Source organism: Chlorocebus sabaeus, chromosome 13 (genome assembly GCF_047675955.1).
Source record: "Chlorocebus sabaeus isolate Y175 chromosome 13, mChlSab1.0.hap1, whole genome shotgun sequence".
NCBI classification, from domain to species: Eukaryota; Metazoa; Chordata; class Mammalia; order Primates; family Cercopithecidae; genus Chlorocebus; species Chlorocebus sabaeus.
Window position 1 is genome coordinate 61,070,648 of NC_132916.1, and position 16,962 is coordinate 61,087,609.

The 16,962-nt window shown below is 39.5% G+C and overlaps 1 protein-coding gene across 3 annotated transcripts in view; it reads right to left on the reverse strand.

Moving 5' to 3' along the window:
- Positions 1 to 2,114: 2,114 nt before the first annotated feature.
- MAP3K5 (mitogen-activated protein kinase kinase kinase 5) overlaps positions 2,115 to 16,962 on the reverse strand; it is a 242,746-nt gene continuing 227,898 nt past the window's right edge. For all 3 annotated transcript variants that reach the window (XM_073022499.1, XM_073022497.1, XM_073022500.1), the window contains 5 exons: positions 12,714 to 12,957; positions 7,529 to 7,641; positions 6,560 to 6,672; positions 3,868 to 3,944; positions 2,115 to 2,886 (listed from right to left, as the gene is read on the reverse strand). In XM_073022499.1, coding sequence (XP_072878600.1) covers positions 2,826 to 2,886; positions 3,868 to 3,944; positions 6,560 to 6,672; positions 7,529 to 7,641; positions 12,714 to 12,957 — 608 coding nt within the window. In that variant the 3' untranslated portion in view covers positions 2,115 to 2,825. The remainder of the gene's footprint in view (positions 2,887 to 3,867; positions 3,945 to 6,559; positions 6,673 to 7,528; positions 7,642 to 12,713; positions 12,958 to 16,962) is intronic.

Sequence of the window (16,962 nt, forward strand, 5' to 3'; positions counted from 1 at the left end):
CACGCCTGTAGTCCCAGCTACTTGGGATGCTAAGGTGGGAGGACTAATTGAGCCCAGGAGGTGAAGGATGCAGTGAGCTATGATAGTGTCACTGCATTCTAGCCTGGGTGACAGAGATTTTGTCTCAAGAAAAAATAACAACAACAATAAAAACTCAGTTGTCCCAAGGTGGTGGCATCAGTATTTTTGAAAAAGCATCCAAGTCATTTTAATGTGAAGCTGAGTTGAGAATCACTGGCCTAGATTGATCCTAAAAGCATTTCAAATGCAAACCTTTCCATAATGGAGCCTTCCATAATGGAACTGTCTTCTTTTGTGCCTGAGACCCAAAATTCTGACAAATGGCTAATGATGTTGGCCTGGGAATGTGTTATGAACCATGTAGGGACACAGGATCATCTGCTCACAAAGACAAGGTAGGAGGAAGGTGCCAAGGAAAGACTGTATCATTGAAGATTTGGTTTAAGATGAGTACCTTGATCCTATATACAGTCAAAAGAAGCACTTCACCATTAGAATTGAGAAGATGAACTGTGGCTGAATAAACAGCTTACTCTGTGTTTCAGCATGAGCCAAATGATGTGTCATTGAATTTATACCTCACTTCTTTCAGAATATCCACACAGGATACCAGAGACAACTGTGTCCTCCAAATTAGGATGTTAAAAAAGAGGCCAGAAGCAGTGGTTCACACCTGTAATCCCAGCACTTTGGGAAGCCAAGGCAGGAGGATCACTTGAGTCCAGGAGTTCAAGACCAGCCTGGATAACACAGTGAGATCCCACCTCTACTAAAAATTTTAAAATTAGCTGGTTGTGGTGGTATGCCTCTGTAGTCCCAGCTACTCTGTAGGCTGACATGAGAGGATTGCTTGAGCCTAAGGGGACAAGGCTGCAGTGAGCTATGATCGCACCACTGCATTCCAGTCTAGGCAACAGAGCGAGACCCTGTCTCAATCAACCAACCAGAAAATATTAGTGAGAATGTTTTGAATACTCTAATGCAATATAAAATATATTGTACCTTGATTTTCATGTTGAAATAAAGATATCTTCTGCTTTGTCAAAGACTGTTATATATGAGTGAAATCATGATATATAAACAGTTCTATGTCATTTCTATCCTGCCTAATAAACAGGTTCCTCTGTATTTAAGAAAATATATTTCATTTATCCATCTAGGAGCATCAGACTTCCTCTGATCAATATGGGCAGGCTCATAAAAATATACTATTCAGCTTAAAATAAATAAAAATATTTCTCCAAATATGAGTAAATTGAGGAGATAGAAAAATACAGTATTCTTGGCCAGGCATAGTAGCACACACCTGTAATCCCAGCACTTTAGGAGGCCAAGGTAGATGGATCACTTGAGGTCAGGAGTTTGAGACCAGCTTGCCAAACATGGCAAAACCTCATTGCTACTAAAAATACAAATTAGCTGGGTGTGGTGGTACACGCCTATAATCCCAGCTACTCAGGAGGCTGACGTACAAGAATCACTTGAACCCGGGAGGTGGAGGTTGCAGTAAGCTGAGATGGTGCCACTGCACTCCAGCCGGAGCAACAGAGCAAGACTCTGTCAATAAATAAATAAATAAATAAATACGTAGTATTCTCCATTAAGATGGTCTTTGCAGACGCCTTAAGATACACAATAGTCATCCAAGATAACTTGGGGCCTTGAGAAAAATATACTTTCATTTATTCTTTTTTTCCTCACCCTCTTTTTTTTTTTTTGAGATAGGGTCTTACTCTGTTGTCCAAGCTAGAGTGAAATGGCACAATCATGGCTCACTGCAATCTCAACCTCCTGGGCTCAGGTGATCCTCCTGCCTCAGCTTCCCATGTAGCTAGGACCAAAGGTGTGCACAACCACAACTAGCTGAATTTTTGAGTTTTTGTAGAGATGGGGTCTCACTTTGTTGCCCAGGCTTACCCTTTCTTAAACCTCCATTCCCCTGAGGAACAACCTGGATGTCAGTTGTCTGACTGCTTGAATAGAAGACAGATTTTACTAAATGTTATAGCTGGAGAAACGACTGGAAATTTAACACAGCAGATTATCTAGTATGTCAATACAAAATAAGAATTCTTTAGAAGTTATCAAAACAGTATGTTGAGAGTCTTTTTAATTTTTAGAGTAAATATGACACAATGGATAGCTTTAGAACAAGCTAACATTACTACGGTTCAAGCATGTGCAACTGGTACAGTTCAGTAGTACATAAACGACTCAAACAAATGTACGACAGGTCAGAAACTTAAGTTACAAAATATAGTCCATATTACAATTAACACAGAGAAGTAAAAACCATTGCTCTCAGATTCTGCACACTTAAAAAAACATAAACTTTATACAGTAATTGAAATTATGCATTTCTACTCAGATTATTAGAGCGTATTACAAACACACAGAAGCCTAAAAAGTTATGGTCACATTTTGGTTTTGTTCCAGTGGTGCACAATCACATGAAATGTTACATCCGTTTTGTGTGAAATAAACATTTGGCTGAAGTGCAATAGCTGCTGCATTAAAAATATTTCCATAAAAATGCTTAGATTAAAATCTTCCTGAACGTTAGGGTTCTAATGTTCAGGATTATTTTAAGAGTCCTTATGAAGAGTCCTTAAAAATTATAGAAATAGATGTAGTTAGGAAATTTCAGTGTGTTTTGTCTGGTTTTTTTTTTTTTAACGTGAGTAAACAAATACTGGATTTAAAGTGCAGCTCCTTTCTCCTCTCCCTTCGATTTTCCCACCCCCAAGAAGGTCAGATCTGTATTAATTTTTAGAATTTCCATTGAAGATTAAATTGAGCAACAGTCAAGTCTGTTTGTTTCGAAAGTCAATGATGGCCTTCCACAGTGTGCACAGCATCCCTCCCCTGTTGAAAGACACAAGAACATGGTGAAAAGAACATTTAATTTGAAACACTGCCCTTGAAATAGAAAAGTGACTTCTTAGCTTTCATCTGCTCTGGTCAGAAGAAGATCCCAAAGTCTGATCAGTTATTATGTATTCTTTTTGTATATATTTTCTCATCTTCCCTCCATTCCTTCTCTTTTCACTCCCACAAACTGCTGTGTCCCAAAACATCATTTCAGATTTCCAGCATTTTTGAAATTTGTCTTTATAATGGTGGGTATAATAGTTTTCTGCTTGGGCTGGGTGCGGTGGCTCACACCTGTAATCCCAGCACTTTGGGAGGCTGACGCAGGCAGATCATGAGGTCAGGAGATTGAGACCACCCTGGCTAATGCGGTGAAACCCTGTCTCTACTGAAAACACAAAAAAATTAGCTGGGCATGGTGGCGAGCACCTGTAGTCCCAGCTACTCGGGAGGCTGAGGCAGAAGAATGGCGTGAACTTGGGAAGCGGAGCTTGCAGTGAGCTGAGATCACGCCACTGCATTGCAGCCTGGGTGACAAAGCGAGACTCCGTCTCGGGAAAAAAAAAAAAAGTTATATGCTTGGCCTTAATTAATAATAAATTATATGAGATTATACCAGGCTTTTGGAGGGCAAGTCAGCACCTCCTCCAAATATTTATTGAGTATAACACCATCATGAACTCAATTAAAGCATTTGTGTAAGGCAGCTTCAGAATATCTGCATGGACTTAGTCTGCATATTATTCAAAAAAATTCTTCCAGTTGATTTTCACTTACTAATATAGAAATATTGGTTCTTAGAGCCCTCAAAAATAGAACGGTCCAACTAACTCAGTTTACTCAGAGCAGCTAAGAACTAGAGAGCTCTGTCCAGAACTGCAAAGCTAATTAGAGACCCAGCCTGGGCAGGTATTCAGACTTTCTTATATTAGCCTGGCACTCTTTCTATCGTGACAACAGAAAGAAAAGTGGTACCTTAGTCTCAAGCATTTTAAGTCATCACGTGTAACATAGTAGAGAACATCCAATAGTGTATAATCTTCAGCCAAAAACTGTAGAGAAAGTAGAATATGCACAAAAGTAAGATGTTTTATATAACTTTAATAAAGCACAAACTCTATTTATAATGTAAACCTTGACTATAATTAAAAATGAATCTAAAAATGAAATTACTAAAAACACAATCTTCTGTGATTATTAGGGGAAAGGCCTCCCTATTACTCAATAAATACAAATAAATGCATCCAGGCTGGGTGCAGTGGCTCACGCCTGTAACCCCAGCATTTTGGGAGGCTGAGGCAGGCGGATCATCTGAGGTCAGGAGTTCGAGACCAGCCTGGCCAAAGTGGTGAAACCCCATCTCTACTAAAAATACAAAAAATTAGCTGGGCGTGGTGGCATGTGCCTGTAATCCCAGCTACTTGGGAGGCTGAGGCAGGGGAATCACTTGAACCCGGGAGGTAGAGGTTGCAGTGGGCTGAGATTGAAAAACTGTACTCCAGCCTGGGCGACAGAGTGAGACTCCATATTAAAAAAAAAAAAAAAATACAAATGCATCCATATTAACTTCCAAATGCAAAAAGATTACAAGTGACACAGAACTTCTGAATGGTCTTCTAATGAACAGATGAGACTCACTTGTAATCACATCTGCTGTTCAAAAACAGATCTTGTATTTAGAAGTTCAATGCTATGTAGCTTTGTTTTTTCTCAAGTGGATAAAAAGTGTTCCTGGAAAGGTATTGCCTATGCTTAATTTCTGAACTTATTTTTTCCTGGTTAAGCAAAGGCACTTGACTGTAATTCACCATAAAAGCAGAATCTTAATTTGAACTGCACCTTTCCATTTTTAAATTTTATTTTTTTATATATATATAGAGAGACAAAGTCTCACTATATTGACCAGCCTCATCTCCAACGCCTGGCATCAAGCAATCTGCCTATGCTTCCCAAAGTGTTGGGATAACAGGCGGGGGCCACTGCACCTGGCCTGAAGCTTTGAAATCAAATAAGAAAGGGCAATTATTTAGTAGATTATCAATTACTATTCTGTAATTGGGATTTGAGCCTAAGTTAGAGGAATGTATATTCTGGAGTTGTTTAAATTTATTCAGCTGTAATTTGTTAAATGTAGATTTCCAAGGCGGCCCGAAATTCTCTTAGTTAATAAATTATCAAGTCAAAAGAAGAGAGATCTTTATTCTTATTTATTTTAAAAATTTAAATATAAAACAAATTAAAACAATATTGTATTAAGAGGGCCCCTCTATCAAATATTACAATCTTTTAATGTATGCCTGTGTGTTCATATAATGAACATAAATGCTATTCACGCTCATTACAAAAGTCTATAGGGGCCAGATGCAGTGGCTCACGCTTGTAATCTCAGCACTTTGGGAGGCTGAGGTGGGTGGATCACTTGAGGCCAGGAGTTTGAGACCACCCTGGCCAATATGGTGAAAACCTATTTCTACTAAAAATACAAAAAATTAGCCGGGCATGGTGGCATATGCCTGTAATCCCAGCTACTTGAGAGGCTGAGGCGGGAGAATCACTTGAGCCTGGCAGGCGAAGGTTGCAGTGAGCTGAGATCGCACCACTGCACTGCAGCCTGGGCGACAGAGTGAGATTCTGTCTCAAAAAACAAAATCAAAAAAAGTCTATATGGAGCACAAAGGAATTAGATTATTATAGGTAAAATATGGTTTGTATAGAAAATGTTTCTGAAATAAGTCGACTAGATTCATTTTATTAGGTAGCAATAAAATAGCTGCTGCCTAGTGGAGTCTAATAATGTTGAAAGAGAATCAAAAATTTAACAAACAGGCCTAGCATGGTGGTTCATGCCTGTAACCCCAATACTTCGAGAGGCTGAGGTGAGAGAATCACTTGGAGCCAGGAGTTTAAGACCAGCCTGGGCAACATAGCGAGACCCTTTCTCTAAATTTTTTTTTTTTAATTAGCTGGGTATGATGGTTTATGTCCATAGTCCCAACTATTCAGGAGGCTAAGGTGGGAGGATCACTTGAACCCAGCAGGTCAAAGGCTGCAGGGAGCTATGATCACTGCACTCTAGCCAGGGTAACAGAGCGAGACCTTGTCTCCAAAATAAAATAAAATAAAATAAAATAAAAATTAACATACAAAGAATTAGAAACAAGAATTTTTTAAATTCTATCTTTATTTTTTTCCCACTCTTTCTGATTCTCATTTCAAACATATTAAATTCCTAAGGGGCTCAGGACCACAGAGCTTTTGCCTGCCTCACTGTCTTTGTACACACTGCAGCCCCACTGCACAAGGTTCTTCCCTGGTCTCCCTCCCACACCCCTCCCGAACATACATACAATTGGCCTATTTACTCCCTCATATTCTGTTAGCCTTCAGCTCTTTCATCCCCTTCTCCAAGAATCTTCCCCAACCTCTCTCTCTCCCTGTCTAATAACACCTGATACCTTTTTCTTCACAGAATTTACCAGTGTAGAATCACATTTGTATCTGTGGAGTTAGCTGATTATCACATGCCTACCCTGGTCTGTAAGCCTCAGGAGGGCAAGGCTGGGTCTGATTTGCTTACCAGTGTCTCCCTTGTGCCTGTCACATAGCAGGCACCCAACATTATGAAATGAAGTGAAAGAATACTTGTCCCACAGACAGTTTTCTTTACCCGGCTTATAGTGTCTTCATCCGCTCCATTCACCCTCAGCCAGTCGGTAAGCTCAGAATCTTCAGTATTTGTGCCAGGAGAATTTAGGTGAAATACAGGCAGTTCAGGAATTTCTAGAACAGAATTTTGGGAAGATATTCTTAGTTTCACCTAACAGGTCATCTGAGACCCTCACAATCAACAGACATTTATTGATACTTTAAAAGATTTTGCTCTATCAGAGAACAGTTCATAGAAACAATTGAGTTTGGCAGTATAAATGATCGTATGAATAAAACTCAGACAAGTGAATTTACCAGTAAACAAGGAGCAAAAGCAGTAATGAAATGATACTCCTACGTTATACTTTCCTATCAATTTTATGGTTGCTTAGAATAAACTCTGTGCACCAAAATTATACTCTGTGTTTTTCATGCAATAAAGATGAACACAATTAGCAGAGAACTGTATAATGATCATAATCTCTTTTTCTACTATGAAAGAGCCATATATCTAAACAAATAACTGAGAATTCCGTTATCCTCTAAATGGGCTAAATAACATTCTCCCCACCTATGCCTTTTTACTACTACATCTTTATTCTATTTAAGCCTCTTCAAATTATAAGGAAAAAAGCTAGAACACACAGAATATAGATGCAAAATGACAAAAAATAGTATTATTTATTCTAGTAATATTGTGAGATCTTTAAAAATAAAGGAAGATTAAAAACACGGAGAGCCCTATTTACCTCAGGAATACGTAATCTCAGGAAAAGATGATTATGAATAATCTATTTTTACTGTACTTATACAAATGAGTTTGCTAGAGTTAAAAATTAGATTTCTTTTTTTAAAGGAATTCCTGCTTGCAGTCATGGTAGAAGTGACAAATGCTGACTTAGCCACAAATAAAACTTCGTGTTGGCTTGCTTGGTTTTTTGTGGCAGCCTGGCTGAACAGTGTTACTATAAAATTTTCTGCTATTCACCTATGGGTTGGGACTTAAGCTTCAGGTGTTTAATTTCTTGGTCTTTTTCTTCAATAGCTCGATGAAGGAGTGCTTGTAATTCTTTCTCTTTCCGAACCAATTCTTCCAGTAATCTGCAGGAGAAAAATATATTAGGTGACACAGGGTGACCTTCTATTTTTATTTTTATTTTTTAAGATACAAGGTCTCTCTCTGTTGCCTAGGCTGAGTGTAGTGGCCCGATTATAGCTCACTGCATCCTTAAACTCTTGGACTCAAGCGATCCTCCCATCTCAGTTTTCCAAGCAGCTGGGAGTACAGGCATGCACCGCCATGCCCGGCTAATTTGAGTTTTTTTTTTTTTTTTTGTAGAGACAGAGTCTTGCTGTGTTGTCCAAGCTGTTCTCTGAACTCTTGGCCTCAAATAGTCTTTCCACCTCAGTCTCCCAAAGCTCTGGGATTATAGGTGTGTGCACATGCCATTGTGCCAGGTCTAGGGTGACCTTCTAGACATGAGCTATTTAATAAGCACAAATACCCCTGATTTTATTGAAATACAGATTCTGGTCCAGTGCCCCTGGAGTGAGTTCTGAGACTGTATTTGTAATGAGCTCCCAAGTGACACTGATGTTGCAGGTCCACAGACCCCTGTGTCCAGAAGCAAAGCTTTGGAAGACTGTGCCTGCAGACAAGAATTGAAAACCTCCACCACAGATTGTCTGCCAAAATCTTCAGAGATGTGTTCTGCTATTTCTTTTCATGACCATAAATATAAAAAATATAAATATGGGATACAGATATTAACAGACCTATATTTTACATGTATGGACGCCCATTAAAAAAGTTGGCAAATGTGCATAATACCATCATCAATGCAAATCAGAAAGGTAATCACTTTTTGTAAACTATGAAAATTTGAGAAATAGTCATAGGTGAGGTCGCCTAGAATATCTGGCACATACCAAATTCTCAATAAATGTTCATGGTTGTTGCTACCATTGTGATTGTTACTATTAGTCTTCTCCCTTCTAAGGGGGAGGGGGTGAAGCGGGTAAAAGGATAGCTGTGTTCCTGGTACATTCAGTTTCTAGTTGGCATCTGATGCAGTCTCCAAAGAAACAAGGAGAAACTGTGATATTCATACCAAAGTTCTTACCCACAGAAGGTTTGCTATGCAACTGAGAGCCAACTGGTAACCTACTCACCATTTCCAATAGAATTTCTCAAAGAAAACATTCCAAGTTATGAAAAGTGGTGCTCTAATTTTTTAGAAAAGTATCTTAGTGTAACTTGGATTCAGAAATAATAATTTAAAATATATCATTATTAAGATTATCGAGATAAATTGTTGCATAACCTACAGCTCTTAACAAGCTCTATTTGTTTCATTTTCTGAGTATTGATAGATTTAACTCAAGACCATGTTCCATCGAAAAGTTTGTTTCTGCTTCACTTGACATACTCTGAAGGCAGCATCGTGCAACTGACAGATCTGGGCTTGTGTCCTGGTTCAGCCCTGCACTTCCTGTGTTAACCTTAGATAAATTACCTAATGCCTCCAGGCTTCAGTTTTCAAATTGTTTGTAAAAAAGAAAACTAAAGCTTCCAGAAAAGATTATTGTGAGCATTAAATGAGACAGCATAGGTACAGTGCCAAGTCAGTGTCTGGTCTTTAATAAGGGCTGTTTTGTTCCTTGCTGCCTCAGTTCCTGGAAAACAGCCTTTCCAGGGCTCAGTGGGAAGGAAACCTGCCCAGACCCCCAGGCTCAACCCAATTCCCACAGGACATAAAGATGAGATCCTCAGATAGGAGAAGGGATCACAGCTGAGTAAGTAGCAGAGGTGGGACAAAAGTAAAACACAATGAGAGGTAGACAGAGAAGGTGGGTGGAGGAAAATAGTTTAACAAAGACAGCTGCAGGGTAAGTGTAGTGCACAATGAGGTGGATGAACCCGCAGGAACTAAAAGCTAGCAGAGGGAGCAGAGGGTTGGAGGGAGCCTTCTTATCTACTCCAAAACAAATGATATCCAAAGAAATGGGCAGCAAGCTCCGTGTGAATGTTTAAGTTGGCAGTTTTTTGATCTGGTATGTATTTTTGTCCTACTTGCTAATTTATATGTATAGGATGGTGATGGTATCTTCTTACTGTTTTCTCAACGAACAAAGTGACATTTTCTAGAGTTTAACCTATGTTTGTCTAGACTATGTAATTTCCTTTTATCTTTTGTTAAAGTGAATGAAATGTGGACTGAGAAGGACTCTGTACTTGCATATTTGAGTCCTCGTGGACAAACTATAACTTAACAGGGAGACAAGATTGAAAACCTAACTTAGGAGTGTGCGTCTGTAACCATAGCTGAGTCTTGGCTAATCCCAGGAGCCATACTTCAACCACTCATACACTGCTGAGTGTTCAAATAAGGTGAACACCAACCCATAACAAATCTAGCTCTTTCTGTACACTTCTGATTTCTGAACGTCACTTTACTTTTATTTTCTGTAAATTTGTTCTGGCCATGAGGCATCCCTGAAGTCTCTCTGAATCTGCCGTGATTCTGGAGGCCACCTGATTCACAAATTATTTTTTTCTTGTTCAATTAAACTCCATTAAATTTAATTTGTCTGAAGCTTTCCTTTAACACCTTAAACACCTGAACTTTAACACTGGAAGCAGAGTATTGACAGCCCACCTCATTTGCTCCAAATCCAGCTCTTAGAGGTATTTATCTTAAGAACAATCCAGTATATCAATTTTATTTTTACTTTGTGTTTATTTAGTAGTGCAATATTTTGAAATCAAGGCAACTGTCTGCCTTTCTGTTCCAAAAAAGTATGGCAAGATCTGCCATGAGGTCAATTTTTAACCTTAGATGGGCAGGAGTGGTGAGGTGGATTGGTGGGTAATTCCAGAACTGCAGGATGGGGAAATTAGATAAACAGGCAGCTCCTCTTGGGATAGGTTTTTGTTTTTGTTTTTGTTTTTGAGACAGGGTCTTGCTGTATCACCCAGGCTGGAGCGCAATGGTGCAATCATGGCTCACTGCAGCCTCAACCTCTTGGGCTCAGGTGATCCTCCGAGCAGGATAAACCTGATTTCCCTTCATCAGTGATCATCCTAAATATTCTAAGCTTACAATTTTTAATATGAGAGCTACAACCTTTCCTAAAAACACAGTAACATTTCCTCTAGATTCATTCTGCAGTAGGTATGCCTTTATATTTCAGGTAGTATTCAACTGAAAATTAGAAGGACCAACATGGACAGGACTGGTCCCTTATTTCGATTACTTGGTTTTTGTACTAAAGCTGCTGTCCTTTCTTCAAATCAAGGATGAAGCAAACATCGTCCCTCATGTCACTTTTCTGCGGGTGATGGAGAGCCGTGGGAGATATTACTGAAAAAGGAAAAACGAGGCTGATTATCTGTAGATTTCACAGATTCAAATGTAAATATGTAGAGGAAAAAGCAAAAATGTGTGACAGTTGTTGTGAAAACTGCAGTTACGTACTAATGTAATAAATAAATGTGGATAAATGCTAGTCTTTTCAACAGAGATGGGCAGATGTGAGAAGCAGGCCCTCAGCTAGAACAAAGAGACCCTCAGAAGAGAAAGGAGGAAGCTGTGAAGAAAGCGGCCGGAAGCCCTCAGGGACTGCAGATGGCCCAAGCGTGGTAGACAGACAGTGGCGCCAGGGTGGTGAGCACAATGCTAAGCAAATAGGCCAAGGAGAGAAGGAAAAGGAGTTGTGTCTAGGCTGCATTAGGAGAGGCAGGTCCTATTGACATTGCCAGGTGTGTAGACAGGAGGTTTCAGGACCAGAAAAGCAGATATACCAGCTCTTTGGTAAACAAAGTAGCTTTACTATCTGTGTAATTCTAACCAGAAGTCGTGGGTGGGAAGGGGTCAACCAAAACCATAATGAGTGAACTTTCCTCCTCCAGAGATCACAGCAGGAGTCCAAAAAACACCACCACTCAGGACTGGGCAACAGAGAGTAACCTAGAGATAAGTGACTATCAGACAACTTCCATAGTGACTATCAGACAACTTCCATAATGATGGGGTGTTATCCTTGGACTCTTGCTTGAGAAGAGGAGGAATGAGGGAAACCAAGATTTCCATGAAGTCTCAGAAGAGAAAAGACCCAAGTTCTTTCCCACTAAATAGTAGAGATGGCAAGAGCTGGGTTTCAGAGGACAAAATTGGGATATGAAAGTCAAAGAGGCAACCCCCTTTATTAAAATAAGACTGCTCTATGCACATTATAGAAAGATGTGTCTATACAGATTTACTTAACCATGCAACCAAATCTCACGTTTCTGAATATAGGATGAGCTTTCATCACTTGTACTCATTTTGATATACAAGCCTGCCTTTAAAAACCTAAACTTTATGACTGGAAATAAGATATTTTTAATCTCCCTGGTGAACAACTAGAATTTTCAATTAAGGTTTCTAAATATTTGAACAACTGTTACTGATTCACTTAAAAAAAGTTTTTAATGCAAACCCGGAGTAATAAAGTTAGTTTCCCACATGTCAACTGTAGGCAGCACAGGAAGCTACAAATCATAAAAATTCAGACCTTGAACTGTACCAACAACATCTGCGAAGAACAGGAAACATTTGCTGTTAACTTAATAATCTGATCTTGTGGGTTCTATGCTACCAAATTATCAAAGGCAAATTATACTCCAGATATGTTACAATATATCAAAAACAAAATGGAATCATAAATGCGGTCAACTATCTTCCTTTTTAGGTTCTAAAATACAAATCTTTAGCACCATTAATTAGTTTTGTTCCCTCGACCTCAGTAATCTTCCTCTCCTATAAGAACTTGACTGGGCTTTCAAAAACATGAGCTTTCTATTCTTTCCAGCTATCTACCGGAAGGTACATGCTGCTCTGAGCCTGTTTCTTAGACAGTCCATGAGGCTATAACGAAGCTACTGGAAAAATCTTAGGGCACTTGGAGATGAAGAAGTAATCAAATACTGCTGAAAAAGGCTTAAATTGGTAGAGGCAGAAAGTGGTATTTGACAAAAGAGGCTAAACTAAACCTCTCTTGTTTTATAAAGAAAGGCATTCCATCAAGTTTCCACGAATGGGATAAGGGAATCTCATTCTGTAGACCAAAAACACATGCTCTTTAGTAAAAGTAAAAGAATAGAAACCAACTCATTTCAGTGTAGGACTTACCTATTGGTTTCTATTTTCATCCTTCCAAGCTGTACATTCAGTGACCGGTGAGCACTCTGGGAATCATGAGACACAGTAGAACTGAGCGTGCTCACGCCTGAGGTAGCCACGGCATCTTCAATGACAGCCTGAGGTCTTCGGACAGTTTGATTTGAAGGCTGTTCCTCATGGTCATCTTCTACATCCAAGTCTTCTTGATCAGCAGTATCACTCTCAGATGCAAGGCTGAAATGTGGCCTTAGTTCTGTTTGGCATAATATCAATGGTAGTGTTTATAAAATATGACTCATTGCCTTAATTTCTTAAGATATGAGTGCTACCCTCCTGCCCCGCCATCAGTAAGATATATTCCAAACTGCTTTTCCAAAAGTAAGGATAGATTTCTGAGCACTCAGATTTGTTCTTCTATTGAACTTGCAAAATTCACAAGATATTATCTAATTCAAACAGAATGATCTAATTCAAGAATGATCAATACATATTCACATTGCACATATGTGGAGAAAATGCTAGAAATCTGAAAGAAAGGCAAAGATGTAAAAACCCTTTAAGAATATTTAAAAGTGTTTATGCAAGTAAAATTCATTTTCAGATTACACAATATCTGGCAACTATTAACTTGCTTACAGATAAGGAAATTGAGATATTCAGAGATTATGTAAACACATGTGAGTATGCAGAATACTTTCTGCCTATAACATCCAAAATGTAAGGGGATGCAGAGCAGGTGCTGAAAATGCCACACACAGGCTGATACGTTAGTAAGACTATCTCTGTTTGACTATTAGGCTGATTTCTAGTGCGTGTTCTCCTTTAACCTGTTGACTAACCGTTGAAATTTAAACTATAGAAGCTACAAGTTTCCAATTTAAACACACTGTATAACATGAGATCATCTGCATGTCAGTTTAGAACTTGGATGATATTGTGGCTGGGCACGGTGGCTCATGCCTGTAATCTCAGCACTTTGGGAGGCCAAGGCGGGCAGATCATGAGGTCAGGAGTTTGAGACCAGCCTGGCCAACATAGTGAAATCCCATCTCTACTAAAAATACAAAAATTAGCCGGACATGGTGGCATGCTACTTGGGAGGCTGAGGTAGGAGAATCACTTGAACCCAGGAGGCAGAGGCTGTGGTGAGCCGAGATCGTGGCACTGCACTCTAGCCTGGGCAACAGAACGAGACTCAGTCTCCAAAAAAACAAACAAAAACACACAAAACTTGGATAATACTGTAAACTAAAAATAAAATTCTAAGCCCCCCAACTGACTGAAGAACCACCTTCCCCCAGGTCAAGGGGATCCCCAAGAAAACCTGAAGAAACTGGCTCAGGCCATGATGGGAAGAAAGGTCAGATATTCCTTGTTATACCTCCTCCCTTTGGAGTTTAGGCACGACTGACCAGCAATACCATTAAAATAAAGATCATAAGGCTGACAAAACAGACTCTTTGTAGCAATAGGATACCAAATTCCAACCTGACTCTAGTATAGCATCCCATGACAAACAACAGGCCATAAAGGAAGTCACAGTATTTTGCCCCAAAATATATTTATTTGACATATTTTGGAATGGTCCTGCAAAGTCATCACTTGTCGGGGAAATCTGCATTCTGTAGACAATCCCTTCCCTTTCCAGGTCTTTTCCTGATCCAGGAGAGATTCAACTAAGACTCTGACACTTTTTAAGGTCCAATAAGAGATTTTACCATCTATTCTCTCTGTACTTTGCTACTTAGGGGCTTCATCTACATAATAAGAACCTTGGCTTCCACAATAGCCCTTATCTTAAGCATTTCTTTATGCTGACTTCAACTCTTCAGGCAAAGCTTAACTCTTTCAACCAACTGCCAATCTTCGAATCTACCTATGACCTGGGACCCCAACCACCTCCCCACCTCCCAATCCCTGCCAGATGTCCTGCCTTGCTGGGCTGAATATCTACCTTACATATATTGATTTATGTCTTTGCCTGTAACTTCTGTCTCCCTAGAATGTATACAACCAAGCTATAACCCAACTGCCCTGGGCACATGTTTTCAGGACCTCCAGAAGCTCTGTCACAGGCCATAGTCACTCATATTTGGCTCAGAATAAACTTCTAAATAGTATACAGAGTTTGGCTATTTTTTGTTAATAATATCTTCCCATAAGAAAAAATATTATAAATTGTGATTAAATCCTTAAACTTGGTCCACAAAAAGGAATTACAGTCATAATTTAAGTGAAATCAAGGTAGCAGAAATATTGAATTTTGACTCCATATACTCTGGCACATAGAACATTTATCAGATCATGGAACCTACTAAAAATCTGATGAAAGTCATAAAAACTCTCCCCAGAATAAAAACACATTCATGCAACATTTTGCCTAGATTTCCTGGTTTTACCTAGATTTTGCTATATTTGCACAGACTCCTGAAGCCTCTCCCAAGTTCATGAACCACACGTTAAGAGCCCCTGTGTAGAGTAGGGGAGTCCAGTGGGAGCAATGGAGGACCCCATCCCATCATTCTTATATGGGCACTTTGGCAAGGTCATCAAAGTCCCACCAGCCAAATCCTCTAGGTAACTTTTATCTTTACCCTACTTGATCTGTGAACAGTATTTTCCTCTAAATCTCTGGCTGCTATTTTTCTTCTTCAGAACCTTTTTATCTACTACCTGCCCCCTTTTTAAGCTGGAAGCTGGAGTTCTATCCTTCACTTTTTCATGTTTCTACTTTTGCTCCATAGATGAGCTCATTCAAATCCATGAAGGTTAAGTACTTCTGACGTGTGGATGACAAACTCTACACCTCTAGCCCCAGTCCTATTACATCTAGAACATCCTGGACATTACTGTTGAGTAGGTACCTTAAATTCAACAATCTAAAGAGAACTCATCATCTTTTGATTGTAACAAAAACTAGAGTGTCCTTCTTCAAAGCCCGGTTTACATAGACCTGGCTTGCTTTATCCCTCCTTTAAAATTCTGTATAGTGGTTTTAAGAAGTGCATGACAGAAATTTTACCATCTTAATCATTTCTGAGTACACAGTTCAGTAGTGTTAAGTATACTAACAGTGCTATGCTACCAATCTCCAGAACATTTTCATTTTGCAAAACTCAAACTCTACCCATCAACAACTCCCCATTAACTCCTTCTCCTCAGTTTCTGGAAACTACCATTCTATTTTCTATTTCTATGAATTTGACTACTCTAGATACCTCACATTTATAGTGACAGAAGACAGACAAATTCCTAGGCAGACAGGGATCGGTCTCCAGTGAAACCAGACCTTAAAGCCAAGGACAGTTTAAAGCCTGAGAAGCAAGCTGCCAATTCTGGAGACAGTCCACAACCAGAGTGAAAACTTCTATCCCCATCTTACCTACTCTCTCAAAATTGCTTCCTTCTGAATGATGCCTTTTAACCAGTCAAGTTGTGCTTTTTCCAAGACCACCCATGAACCAATCAGCATGCACCCCGCCCCCATTCTAAGCCCATAAAACCCCCAGACTCAGCCTCACAGATGGCTACCCAATTTCAGGTCCCCTCTCAAGGCTGAGAACTTTCTTTCTGTCACTCAATTAAATTCTACTCTGCTTTACTCACTCTCCAATGTCTGTGTACCTTATTCCTCTTGGTCATGGGACAAGAACCCACAACTCACTGAACTGTGGAATTGAAAGGGATGTAGCACTCCTGCTCGCCAAGCTGTGGGCGGCAGGAGTAATAGAGCTGTAACACTCCCTCCCACTTGCCGAACGATGGGAGAGAAGAAGCCACTGGGTGCCACTCCCTCCCACTTGCTGAACTACAGGAGTGAAAAAGCCATAAAATTATGGAATCATATACTATTTGTCTTTTTGTGACTGGCTTATTTTATGTAGCATAATGCCCTCAAGGTTTATCCATGTTGTAGCATGGGTCAGAATTTCCTTCCTTTCTAAGACTCAATAATATTCCATTATATGTATATACCACATTTTGTTTATCCATTCATCTGTTGCCAGACACTTGGGTTGCTTCCACCTCTTGGCAATTGTAAATAGTACTGTTATGAATATGAATGTGCAAATGTCTCTTTGAAATCCTTCTTTTAGTTTTTTTGAATATATACTCACAAGAGAAATTGCTGGTTCACAAGGGTGCTTGCCTCTATTTTTAATTTCTGAGGAGCCATCATACTGTTTTCCATAGTAGCTGTATCATTTTACATTCCCAACAACAGTGTACAAGGATTCCAATTTTTCCATGTCCTCAT